The sequence below is a fragment of the Cebus imitator genome, unplaced genomic scaffold (assembly GCF_001604975.1).
Source record: "Cebus imitator isolate Cc_AM_T3 unplaced genomic scaffold, Cebus_imitator-1.0 Scaffold582, whole genome shotgun sequence".
Taxonomy (NCBI): Eukaryota; Metazoa; Chordata; class Mammalia; order Primates; family Cebidae; genus Cebus; species Cebus imitator.
In genome coordinates, this window is record NW_016107897.1 from 40,818 (window position 1) to 54,432 (window position 13,615).

A 13,615-nucleotide genomic window follows, 5' to 3' on the forward strand; every position below is an offset into this window, starting at 1 on the left:
TTTGTAGAGACAGGGTCTCACTGTACTACCTAGGCTGGTCTTGAACTCCTGGACTCAAGTGATCCTCCCACCTTGGCCTACCAAAATGCTGGGATTACAGATGTGAGCCACCATGCCTGGCCTGATATTTTTTTTTTTAAAAGAAAAATCAAATTAAATAAGGGCCAAAGAGAAGTGTCCTTAAAACCACTACCACTGGACAGGGATAACCTTGTTGAGTTAAATTATCTTAACTAATCTGAGGTCCTTTGATAAGCTTCACACGCTCTCTCCAGGCCCTGAAATCATAAGCAGATTTTTTTGTGTTAGAAGAGTATGTACATTTTAGGGGGCAAGTGGTCCATAGCTTTCAACAAATTCTGAAGTATAATAGGTCTATACGCTAGAAAGGATTAAGGACCACCATCTTAGAGGTTCAGAGAAACATATCTCTAGGAATTACAGCAGATCATCTGGTGTTAAATGATTGACTCTTAAGGGGTTTGAGAGGTGGAAGAGTATGGGTAAAGAAAATTAAAGCATGTACTTTCTTTTTTGAGATGGAGTCTTGCTCTGTTGCCCAGGCTGGAGTGCAGTGGCATGGGCTCAGTTCACTGCAACCTCCACCTCCTGGGTTCAAGTGATTTTCCTGCCTTAGCCTCCTGAGTAGCTGGAATCACAGGTGCCCACCACAATACCTGGCTAATTTTTTTGTATTTTTAGTAGACATGGGGTTTTACCATGTTGACCAGGCTGGTCTCAAACTCCTGATCTCAGGTGATCCACCTGCCTCGGCCTCCCAAAGTGTTGGGATTACAGGTGTGAGCCACTCACCACACCCATCCAAAAGCATGTACTTAATAATTAATGTTAGGATATAGATGTTATATAATAAGAAGGAGGCAACAGTCCATTATATAGAGACATGTGTGTAATAAGCTGTGTCATAACACCCATCAGCTGTATTTATGATCTTTATGAATGTATTTTGTTTTTAAGATCTTTTTTTCAGAGCCTCTGTGTGTTGGGTTACTGTATACTTCCCTTGACAGTAGCAATGCTGATTTGCCGGCTGGTACTTTTGGCTGGACCAGGACCTGTAAACTTCATGGTTCGGCTTTTTGTGGTGATCGTGATGTTTGCCTGGTCTATAGTTGGTAAGTATGTACTTATTTCCGCAATAGTAGAACAGACAAAAACATGATTTAAAGATGAAGACCAGATGAGGAGCAGTGTAACTCCAAAGTTAGATGTGAGTGATATGATTCTTGACAGTATTATCCATAGACCCTGCTTCCCTAAGCAGGCATTGATGGGGATGCTGTCTATCTTATCTGAGATGGATATCTGGACTTAGAAGATGTGGAGAGTCATATCTTTTTTCTTTTTCCTTAAAAAAAATCCACTTAGGGAAAGTGGATTACACTGCATTTAGGCCAGTCCTGACATATACAAGGCATTAGGTGACTGAAATGATTTTGATGTTTTCCTGACCAACTAATTAAAATAAAAATGATTAACATTTACAGATTGCTTATCAAAGGCCAGGCACTGTTTAAGTGCTTTATATATATTATCCTGTTTAATCCTCACAGCAACTCTAATAGAGAAATACTATTTTTAGTCCCATTTTATAGATGAAGAACAGAGAGGTTGAGCACCTTGCCCTAGGTTGCATTACTAGTGAGTAAGAATGAAATTGCAAACCAGGCAGTCATGAACCCTTAAGAACTATACTATACCACTTTCTAATGTAGATTGTAAGTATCATTATATAGCACTTTTCTGCTTCAGTAGAACATTTTTCTAAAGACTAGGAAGGGCCTATAGCAATGATAATGAATGCTATATGCTCATTGTTTTTACATTCCTAAAGTTCTCTTAAAATTCCAGCTTAAATTTAGAAGTGTTCACTAGCTTCTGCTTTAATGGATAGACTGACTGCTTAATATTTTTAAGTGTAGTAACATCTTATTGCTCTGGAACATGGTTGAAAGCTAAAAAGTAATCCAATAAAGGTTTGAGAGAACCAGAATTAATATTCCAAAGACTGTATATTAAGCTTGGGTACTTTACCCATGGGGAGAGCCCCTAGAGGTATTTATAGTATTCTCTGATATCTGATGGTCTGGCTAGTGGTCTACCTATTTTGTTAATCCTTTCAAAAAACCAGCTCCTGGATTCATTGATTTTTTTGAAGGGTTTTTCATGTCTCTATCTCCTTCAGTTCTCCTCTGATATTAGTTATTTCTTGTCTTCTGCTAGCTTTTGAATTTGTTTGCTCTTGCTTCTTTAGTTCTTTAAATTGTGATGTTAGGGTGTTGAGTTTAGATCTTCCCTGTGGGCATTTAGTGCTATAAATTTCCCTCTAAACACTACTTTACCTGTGTCCCAGAGATTCTGGTATGTTGTGTCTTTGTTCTCATTGATTTCAAATAACTTATTTATTTCTGCCTTCATTTCGCTATTTACCCAATAGTCATTCAGGAGCAGATTGTTCAGTTTCCATGTAGTTGTGCAGTTTTGAGTGAGTTTCTTAATCCTGAGTTTTAATTTGATTGCACTATGGTCTGAGAGACTGTTTGTTATGATTTACGTTCTTTTGCATTTGCTGAGGAGTGATTTACTTCCAATTATGTGGTCAATTTTCGAATAGGTGTGATGTGGTGCTGAGAAGAATGTATATTCTGTGGATTTGAGGTGGAGAGTTCTGTAAATGTCTATTAGGTTTGCTTGGTCCAGCTCTGAGATCAAGTCCTGGATATCCTTGTTAATTTTCTGTCTCATTGATCTGTCTAATATTGACAGTGGAGTGTTAAAGTCTCCCACTGTTATTGTATGGAAGTCTTAGTCTCTTTGTAGGTTGTTAAGAACTTGCTTTATGTATCTGGGTGCACATGCATTGGATGCATATATATTTAGGATTGTTAGGTCTTCTTGTTGCATTGATCCTTTTACCATTATGTAATGCCCTTCCTTGACTCTTTTGATCTTTGTTGGTTTAAAGTCTATTTTATCAGAGACTAGGATTGCAACTCCTGCTTTTTTTTTTTTTGCTCTCCATTTGCTTGGTAAATCTTCCTCCATCCCTTTATTTTGAGCCTATGTGTGTCTTTGCATGTGAGATAGGTCTCCTGAATACAGCACACTGATGGGTTGCATGTGAGATGGGTCTCCTAAATACAGCACACTGATGGGTCTTGACTCTATGCAATTTGCTAGTCTGTGTCTTTTAATTGGGGCATTTAGCCTATTTATATTTAAGGTTAATACTACTATGTGTGAATTCAATCCTGTCATTATGATGCTGGTTATTTTGCCCATTCGTTGATGCACTTCCTTCATAGTATTGATGGTCTTTACAATTTGGTATGTTTTTGCAGTGTCTGGTACCAGTTTTTCCTTTCTATATTTAGTACTTCCTTCAGGAACTCTTGGAAGGTAGGCTTGGTGGTGACAAAATCTCTCAGCATTTGCTTGTCTGTTAAGGTTTTTTATTTCTCTTTTGCTTATGAAGCTTAGTTTGGCTGGATATGAAATTCTAGGTTGAAAATTCTTTTCCTGAGGAATGTTGAGTACTGGCTCCTACTCTCTTCTGGCTTGTAGAGTTTCTGCTGAGATATCCACTGTTAGCCTGACGGGCTTCCTTTTGTGGGTAATCCCACCCTTCTCTCTGGCTGCCCTTAATATTTTTTCCTTCATTTCAGCCTTGGTGAATCTGACTTGGGTTTCACTTGGTGAAGTTGTCTCGGGGTTGCTCTTCTTGAGGAGTATCATTGTGGTGTTCTCTGTATTTCTTGAATATGAATGTTGGTCTGTCTCACTAGGTTTGGGAAGTTCTCCTGTATAATATTCTGAAGAGTGTTTTCCAGCTTGGTTCCATTCTCCCTGTCATTTTCAGGTACACCTATCAATGGTAGGTTTGGTCTTTTCACATAGTCCCATATTTCTTGGAGGCTTTGTTCGTTCCTTTTCGTTCTTTTTTCTCTAATCTTGTCTTCCTGCTTTATTTCATTAAGTTGATCTTCAATCTCTGATATCCTTTATTCCACTTGATCAACGTAGCATGACACTTGTGTATGCTTCACAAAGTTCTCGTGCTGTGTTTTCAGCTCCATCAGGTCATTTATGTTCTTCTCTAAACTGGTTATTCTAGTTAGCAATTCCTCTAACCTTTTTTCAAAGTTCTTTGCTTCCTTGCATTGGGTTAAAACATGCCCCTTTAGCTCAGAGGAGTTTATTATTACTCACCTTCTGAAGTCTACTTCTGTCACTTCATCAAACTTATTCACCGTCCAATTTTGTTCCCTTGCTGGCGAAGAGTTGTGATCCTTTGGAGGATAAGAGGCGTTCTGGTTTTTGGAATTTTCAGCCTTTTTACACTGGCTTTTCCTTATCTTTGTGGATTTATCTACCTTTTGTCTTTGCTGTCGGTGACTTTCGGATGGCATTTCTGTGTGGACATTCTTTTTGTTGATGTTGATGCTTCTTTCTATATGTTAGTTTTCTTTCTAACAGTCAGGGCCCTCTGCTTCAGGTCTGCTGGAGTTTGCTGGAGGTTCACTCCAGACCCTGTTTGCCTGGGTATCACAAAGAACAGCAAAGATTGCTGCCCGCTTCTTCCTCAGGAAGCTTCATCTCAGAGGGGCACCCGCCAGATACCAGCCAGAACTTTCCTGTGTGAGGTATCTGTCCACCCCTGCTGGGAAGTGTCTCCCAGTCAGGAGGCACTGGGGTCAGAGACCCACTTGAGGAGGCAGTCTGTCCCTTAGCAGAGCTCGATCGCTGTGCTGGGAGATCCACTGCTCTCTTCAGAGCTGGCAGGCAGGAATGTTTAAGTCTGCTGAAGCTGCGCCCACATCTGCCCCTTACTCCAGGTGCTCTGTCCTAGGGAGGTGGGAGCTGCTGCCTTTCTTTCAGAGATGCCCTGTCCAGAGAGGAGGAATCTAGTGAAACAGTCTGGCTACAGCAGCTTTGCTGAGCTGCAGTGGGCTCCGCCTAGTTCAAACTTCCAGGCTTTGTTTACCCAGTGAGGGAAAGCTGCCTACTCAAGTCCCAGTAATGGTGGATGCCACTTCCCCCACCAAGCTCGAGTGCCCCAGGTCGACTTCAGACTGCTATGCTGGCAGTGAGAATTTCAAGCCAGTGGATCTTAGCAGCATGGGATCCTCTGAGCTAGACCACTTGGCTCCCTAGCTTCAGCCCCCTTTCCAGAGGAGTGAACGGTTCTGTCCCACTGGCATTCCAGGTGCCACTGGGGTATGAAGAAAAACTCCTGGAGCTAGCTCGGTGTCTGCCCAAATGGCCACCCAGTTTTGTGCTTCAAACCCAGGGCCCTGGTGGCATAGGCACCCAAGGGAGAGTCCTGGTCTGCAGGTTGCGAAGATGATGGAAAAAGTTTAGTATCTGGGCCAGAATGCACCGTTCTTCATGGTATAGTCCCTCACGGCTTCCCTTGGCTAGGGGTGGGAGTTCCTGGACCCTTTGTGTTTCCTGGTTGAGGCAACTCCCCACCCTGCTTCAATTCGACCTCTATGGTCTGTGTAACCAGTCCCAATGAGATGAGCTGGGTACCTCAGTTGGAAATGCAGAAATCTCCTGCCTTCTGCATTGATCTCGCTGGGAGCTGCAGAGCAGAGCTGTTCCAGTTTGGCTATCTTGCCAGCCACCTCCTATTATTTTTTTTTTTAAAGAGATAGGAGGTTGGGTGTGGTCGCTCATGCTTGTAATCCCAGCACTTTGGGAAGCCAAGATGCGTGGATGACCTGAGGTCAGGAGCTCGAGACCAGACTGACCAACATGGTGAAACCCTGTCTCTATTAAAAAAAAAAAAGAGAGATGGGATTTCACTCTGTCACTCAGGCTGGAGTGGAGTGGTGGAACCGTAACATACTGCAGCGCCGAACTCCTGGCCTCAAGCAGTTCTCCCACCTCAGCCTCCCAAGTAGCTGAGATTACAGGCACAAGCCATGGCACCCAGTGAGAGGAGTGATTCTTTTTTTGTTTTGTTTTGTTTTATTGAGACCGAGTCTTGCTCTGCCATCCAGGCTGGAGTGCAGTGGCATCATCTTGGCTCACTGCAACCTCCGCCTCTTGAGTTCAAGAAATTCTCCTGCCTCAGCCTCCTGAGTAGCTGGGATTACAGGTGCCCACCACCATATCTGGCTAATTTTTGTATTTTTAGTAGAGAGGGTTTCATCATGTTGGCCACGCTGGTCTCGAACTCCTGGCCTCGGGTATCTGCCTGCCTTGGTCTCCCAAAGTCTGAAATTACAGGCATGAGCCACCGCACCTGGCCAGAAGGGTGATTCTTGATGAGTAAAACGATGAGTAGGTTTTTCTTAGATGGACAAGAGAGGGATTGCATTTAAAAGAGCTGATAATTTCTGAAGAACAGTTAGCTCCAAAAGCACAGCAGCCCAAGGCCATTTACCATAGGAGCGAATAACCTTACACATCTTTATAAGCCTTTTCAGTACAGTTCAGTAACTTTTCCAGAAAAGAGTAAAAAACTCCTTTTAGGCCGGGCGCGGTGGCTCAAGCCTGTAATCCCAGCACTTTGGGAGGCCGAGGCGGGTGGATCACAAGGTCAAGAAATCGAGACCATCCTGGTCAACATGGTGAAACCCCGTCTCTACTAAAAATACAAAAAATTAGCTGGGCATGGTGGTGCGTACCTGTAATCCCAGCTACTCAGGAGGCTGAGGCAGGAGAATTGCCTGAACCCAGGAGGCGGAGGTTGCGGTGAGCCGAGATCGCGCCATTGCACTCCAGCCTGGGTAGCATGAGTGAAACTCCGTCTCAAAAAAAAAAAAAAAACTCCTTTTAGAAAGATTTCCATCCAAAATGGTTTAGTACTTGAAATAAGAAGCCCTCGGCTCTCTGAAAAACTACCTTGCAGAATGCCTTTATCTCTGAGAATCGCCAGTATAACTAAACTTTTAGTGTAATTCTGTGTTCCAGATTATGTCAAGCATTTGAATGTTTAGTAAATGTTGGTAGTTGTGACAATATTACTGCAGTAAACATTCCTTTTTATTTTGTCTTGTTTTGTTTAGCCTCCACAGCTTTCCTTGCTGATAGCCAGCCTCCAAACCGCAGAGCCCTAGCTGTTTATCCTGTTTTCCTGTTTTACTTTGTCATCAGTTGGATGATTCTCACCTTTACTCCTCAGTAAATCAAGAATGGAAAATTAAAAACCAGTGAATTGAAAGCACATCTGAAAGATGCAATTCACCATGGAGCTTTGTCTCTGACCCTCTTTTGTCTAATTTTGGAGGTATTTAGTAACTGGGTAGGTGAGGAGATTAAAAGGGAGCCATATAGCACTGTCACCATTTTTGTGAGGAACTGATGTTTGAAAGGCTATTCTTTTCTCTCTTAATGTCATTTCTTTAAAACTACATGTGCATACTACACACAGTATACAATGCCTCCTTAAGGCATGATGGAGTCACCATGGTCCATTTGGGTGACAACCAGTGACTTGGGAAGCACATGGATATGACTTACAAGTTGAATAGAGGTGATAACTATTTTCAGTTTTGAGAATACCAGTTCAGATGCAGCTCTTAAACACATTGCCTTATGACTATTAGAATATGCCTCTCTTTTCACAAATAGAAATGGATGGTCTATATCCATTTTCTTTTATTTCTCTCTCTTAAGCTTAAAAAGGCAATGAGAGAGGTTAGGAGGGGGTTCATGCATGGAGAATGAGAAAACATGCATTAACCAATATTCAGAATTTGATCAGAGGAAATTCTACACTTGTTGCGTTAAAAAGAAAAAATAAAAAAAAAGAGCAAAGGGCCTCCAAAGAATCAGCCTCTTTGGTCCCTGTGTGTAGTCACCTTTCTGCCATGTTTAACAGCATCTCGGTTGGCACTCTAGTTTTAATCTTGCTCCTTAGCTTTGAATATTCAGTCTAAAATGTTAGTAGTCAACCTGTAATTTTCTTGACTGAAATTCTCAATGTTCCAATGCTAGAGCTTATCCAAAAAGAAGACCTCAGAAGCTTAGATTGGTAGATCTCTAGTCCATATTATCATGTGGGCACCTTCTCTTAGGGTGGAATGAGGCATTTTGGATGCAGCATAGTTAAAAGGAACTCTATTATTTTCTGTAGTCTGGCCTCTTAACTAGAAAGTAAAGCTAAATCAGAAGCTTGCATTTAACCATGTGAACAGGGAGGGATTTAGTGTTCTGATGGCTGATTAATAGAACAGCTAGATGCTTAGAGCATGACGTGGGATGGGATGAGTGTAGCTGCCTTTTCATAGTGGGCTTAGCAGTTTTTCCATTAGATGTGTTTTTTGGATTGGGGAATAGCCGCTTATTTTCTTGGTTTTAGACATTGTCAAGCTAATTAGCTCCCCTTTAGACAAGTACATTTTGCACATGTGTACCTACTTGTACTCTCAGATGTTTATGCACACAGTGTGAAGGTTTTTCAGGGAGCAGAGCATCTGGGACAGGTTGATTCTGAGCTAAACAGGGCTCCTTTAAGGCAGTATGAACTGTTGCCTTCTATAAATTGCACATTGAAAAACTCTAACAGACAAAGATCAGGTGTCAGGCAGAAAACACTCATTGTAAATATACTATTAGTTGATAAACATAGAACTTTCTTATTCCACATTTTTTCTTTATCATAGAATTTAAATATTTATTCCTTTTGTATTTAAAGACTACTTAAACGTAGATATATGATTCCAAAATCATATTTTCTCCATCCCCACATAAGCCAAGTGAATACTGGGCCAAATGGGTTCTTGCAATGATAATTACAAAACATTACAAAGTGGGTCCCCTGGGTTCCAGTCTTGTCCAGAATTTTTTGTTATATATTTCTATTTATTACAATTTATCTTTTAAATTGTAAAATAAACCTTTGTGTACACAGAGCCAATGTTTCAACTTTGAATTAGTAAAGAAAATACTTTGGAACTGATCCTCATTTTGAAATTGGTTCTAATGATCCCTTTCCAATGTCTGAAATTCTCTTACTTCCCGCTAAAGCTCTCTCTCCGCCGAAGTTGTTTCATAATCTGTCTCAATGAATATAATGTAAAATTAAAGAAGTAACCATGCTTCTCAAAGGGAATTAAGTCTTTATTGAATTTTACTCAGGCTAATTGTTTGGTCAGAAATTCCTAAGGCCATAGCTTTGGGGAGGTTGTGTAGGTGTACATTGTGGGTGGTTTATACATATTGGGACTTAACGGCAGCTTGTTCTGTGTTTTTATCTTTGCTCTTGGGTGACTTAGGGAATTATTTTATTTTATTGATTTGATTTGATTTGATTTGATTTAACCCTTTTTCTGTTTGCCTCGAAAATACTCGCCAGTGGCACGTGTGGCTGTAGCATTTACCCCAAGATAACTTTGCCACGAAATATTTCATATTGTTCTAGTATATTGACTTTGGAAACAAAAGACATCATTCTATTTATAGCATTCTTTTTTTAGTAACGGTATTTCCAGCTACAAAATATAGTCATTCTTGACCACTGAAAATATCAAATCCTAGAAAACGTAGCATGCCTACGAGTGACGTTAACATCATTTTTGAAAAGTTGTTGGCTGAAGATTCATTTGATGAATCAATTTTTTTTCGAAATAGACAATTCTGATGTTCTGTTTAGAAATAACTCAATTTTTGTATTTTTTCACATTAAAAGTCAGTTAGATTTGCTTCGGCCTCAAAGAGTATGTTTATGTAAATTAGCACTGGCAGTTTTTTGTCTTTGTTTTTGTTTTCTAAATGGGAAGAGGGTTAAATGAAGGTTGGTGAAATAAATGTTTGCCTTTCTGAAAGTGAGTGGCTTGAAGGGATGAATAAATATTTTCTTAACATAGGCAAAAAAGTGCACTGCTTTCTGTGATGGAAGTTAAAACCTGAATGTCTGGAAGTTGTAACCCTCAACATAGCTTTTCCTGATTTGCTGCAAAGGCACATAGCTGATTATAGAAGTAAAGACAGCAAGGAGGGGGGCTCCAACAAAGGAAACCCTGTTGCAGGAATTGGGGACTTTCACGCTTCAGATGAAATTCAGGCATGCGAGCATCACTGCAGAATGTGGCGCATCACTGCCATCATGAGTAATCACTTGCTGCTCCTACTTCTGAGACCAAGACTCTGTTGTCATATTCTTTAGCAATAGAAAGGGTAAAGACTGGATTTAATAGCTGTTTAGAGTACAAAAACTCAATTGATGCCAACATAGATGAATGTGCAGTATAGTCTTACAAGTCAACCGTTAATCATTGTCTTTTGCTTCTGAAGAAGTTTATTACATTAGTTGATTTTGATCTTTTCATTGTGGTGGGGTTTTCCTGTTGTTGGGCAAGGTGGGGTCACAGGACATGAAACTAGTAAGCATTTTACTGTTTACTATATTTGTCTTTTTATAAACAGTATCTCCCAAAATGTCATTAGAAGGCTAGCAAGCCTGTATTTGGACATTTAATTGTGTACTTTATATAACATAACTACTAACTGTATTTGGACTGCCTGTTTATTCCTGGAGACAAAAAGGAAAATCTCCTCTCAGTTTAAGTTCTTGGGTAACATCAGGTCATTAGAATTTATGTAAAGCTTATCATGATTTGATAAGACATCCATTGCATGCAGCTGTTTTAGCTCAGTGCACAACACTGAAATTGTGATCCTTACACTATTAGTTTCTGAGACATTTGGATGGAAATAAATGTATAAATGTTAATTCATGTATATAAATTAGAAACACTTTTCTAGATTCTGTAGGCTTTTATTAAAAATAGAGAATTTCTTGGGATTTACTTAGGCCATAGAATGGCTAAATAATGACATTGATATTACTACTAATAATAGCTAACCTTTATTTGGCACTTACTGTGTGCCAGGCACTATTCTATTTTTTAAAAAATTTTTAAAGTAACAAGTTTATTGAAATACACTTTACCATGAAATTCACCTTTTATTTTTTTATTTTTAATTTAATTTTTTTTTGAGACAGGGACTCACTCTGTCACCCAGGGTGGAGTGCCAGTGGTGCAATCATGGCACACTGTAGCCTTGACCTCCCTGGGCTTAAGCGATCCTCCCACCTCAGCATCCTGAGTAGTTGGGACTACAGGCATGCACCACTACACCTAATTGGCTAATTTTTGTTATTTTTGTAGAGACAGGGTTTCGCCATGTTGCCCAGACTGGTCCTGAATTCCTGGGCTCAAGCGATCCACCCGCTTTGGCCTCCCAAAACACTGGGACTACCGGTGTGAGCCACCATGCCTTGCTGAAATTCACCTTTTAAGCTGTACACGTCAGTGGTTTTTAGTATATTCACACACAAAGTTGTGCAGCTATCACTACCATCCAATTTTAGATCATTTTGTCACTTCCCCAAGAATCCCCAGGTCCGTCGGCAGTCAGTTCCATTACCCTTCATCCCAGCCCCTGGCAACCACCAATCTGCTTTCTGTTTCTATTGATTTGGCCAGACACTATTCTTCCGTGCTTCTTATGCATCTCCTCTAATTCCAATGCTACAATTCTCATTTTATGTGGAAAATTGTGGCACCGAGAGGTTAAGTAAATTGTCCAGGGTCACACAATAATTTGATTTACAACAGTAATAATGCAGTAGATGACAACATAGTAGGACACAATTTTGAATTCCATTGTTATGTACCTGAAATGAATACATCCATTTCCCAAGGTATTTTCCCTATTGTTAGTCTTTGCACCCTAGAACTAACTGGATATAGATAACATTTGTTTTCGGAGTAATGGAACACTGTATCAGCAGCATTTGAGAACATAAGAACAGTTAGACATTGGAAGGAGTTAGGTTTGTTGCCCTTATCCCTCCTTGAACCTCTTTTTTTCCCCTTCCACCACCACCACACACATATACCCCTTTTTCTCAGTCTTAAGAATCAAACAACTTCTGTTTTTTCTTTTTAATTCTCCCACAGGGATGGTTAATGCATCACAATTTAACTTGCCTATTCAGGTATTAATAGTCAAGGGATGCATCTGATTGCTTATCCTATCAGTTATATTCCTATGACCTTAGAGAGTGGTAGTTTGAGAATAGAATGCCTTTCTATTTGGGTTAAACTAGGTGGGAGGAAGAAGTAACAGAGTAAAGGCTTTGCCTTAATAAAGTCAGGTGTTCTGCCTGCTGGGAAGTGGCCACACCGCTGCTCTTGTTTACTCTGTTCCTTCAAAGCCTTTGTACTTTGCCATCACTGCTGGTAATTTCTTGGTCCTTTTCGATACTCCATTTTAATCTTGTTTTTTTCTATAAATAATAAACCTGTGAAAAGAAATCTGTAAAAAGATTTGTGACTATTAAATGTGCAAATAAAAACACTGGAAAAATAATTTGTGTGTGCCTGTTCTTGTACTGAAGGCACAGAGATACTTGCTACATACCGATTTCAGATATATTGTCATCTGACAATATTGAATGCTGTGTAGATTGCAGGGAGCAAGTAAGAAAGGGAAGTCACACTTACTGGGCAAATGCTATATATCATGCCAGGTACTTTATTAGTTGCTTTACAAACAGTATCTCCTCTGAGCACAGCAGCCTTTGAGATCAGAGGCATTATCCTTAAAGTTGGATCTGGCTGCATTTTGAGGCTCACACCTGTAATCCCAGTGCTTTGGGAGCCTGAAAAGGGAGGATCTCGAGCTCAGGAGTTCAAGACCAGCCTGGGCAACATAGGGAGACTGTTTCTTAAAAAAAAAAGAAAAAAAATAGCCAGGTTTGGTGGTGTGCGCCTGTAGTCCCAGCCACTCAGGAAACTGAGGCGGGAAGATTGCTCGAGCTCAGAAGTTTGAGGATGCTGTGAGGTGTGATGGTGCTTCCCCAGCCTGGGTGGCAGGCTGAGACCCTGTGTCAAAAAAAAAAAATATGAGAGATCTGGGGCTCAGAGGTTAAATTGCCCAGAGTCACATAGTGAATGGTGCAACCAGAATTCAAACTCAGGTTTTATGACTGCAAAGCCTGGGTTTTTTTTTTTTTTTTTTTTTTTTTTTTTTTTTTTTTTTTTTTTCTATATTGGTTCTTTGCTAAATTAAAGCTATATCTACCCACTTAAGTGAAGCTAAGCCAGGTCAATTGGGCAATTTAGGAGCTTCGTGAGAAAAACTGGGTTTTCAGCTTTCTGCTGGGGACTATACCTGTTCCTGCTCTTGGCTTATAAACTACTTGGAGAAACAAAATTCCACATTGCCCTACACACATAATAGTGGGAAAATGTCATGGCTTTTATTTTTGGTACCAAATAGCAGAGTGAATCACTAAAAACAAGAAGCCTGTGAAGTATTGAGAGAATTTGTATCATCCAAGAGGAGAGGAGGAAGGGCATTCCTGATGGTAGAGAATACTTATAAGCAAAGGTAAGAGGAAGCAAGCAGATCTGTCTGTACAGCTGCTTGCGTGCACATGTGAGAGTGTGGCACCTTGTTCTTTACATAGTCACAATGCATTGTTAAACACTTCATTTTCCTAGCTGCCTTTATTTTATGTCACTCTGCAAAGTAGATAAAGCTAATTAACTTATCTTAATAGCTAAAGAAATAGGCTCAGAGAATTATTTCCTGGGTTACAAAGTCAGTCTCAAGAATACAATTGGTTATT

At 40.2% G+C, this 13,615-nt stretch overlaps 1 protein-coding gene across 1 annotated transcript in view; it reads left to right on the top strand.

The window, feature by feature from the left end:
* YIPF6 (Yip1 domain family member 6) overlaps positions 1-12,306 on the top strand; it is a 35,352-nt gene extending 23,046 nt beyond the window's left edge. Inside the window, exons 6-7 of the mRNA XM_017516384.2 lie at positions 979-1,136; positions 7,038-12,306. Coding sequence (XP_017371873.1) covers positions 979-1,136; positions 7,038-7,156 — 277 coding nt within the window. The 3' untranslated portion in view covers positions 7,157-12,306. The remainder of the gene's footprint in view (positions 1-978; positions 1,137-7,037) is intronic.
* Positions 12,307-13,615: the final 1,309 nt, after the last annotated feature.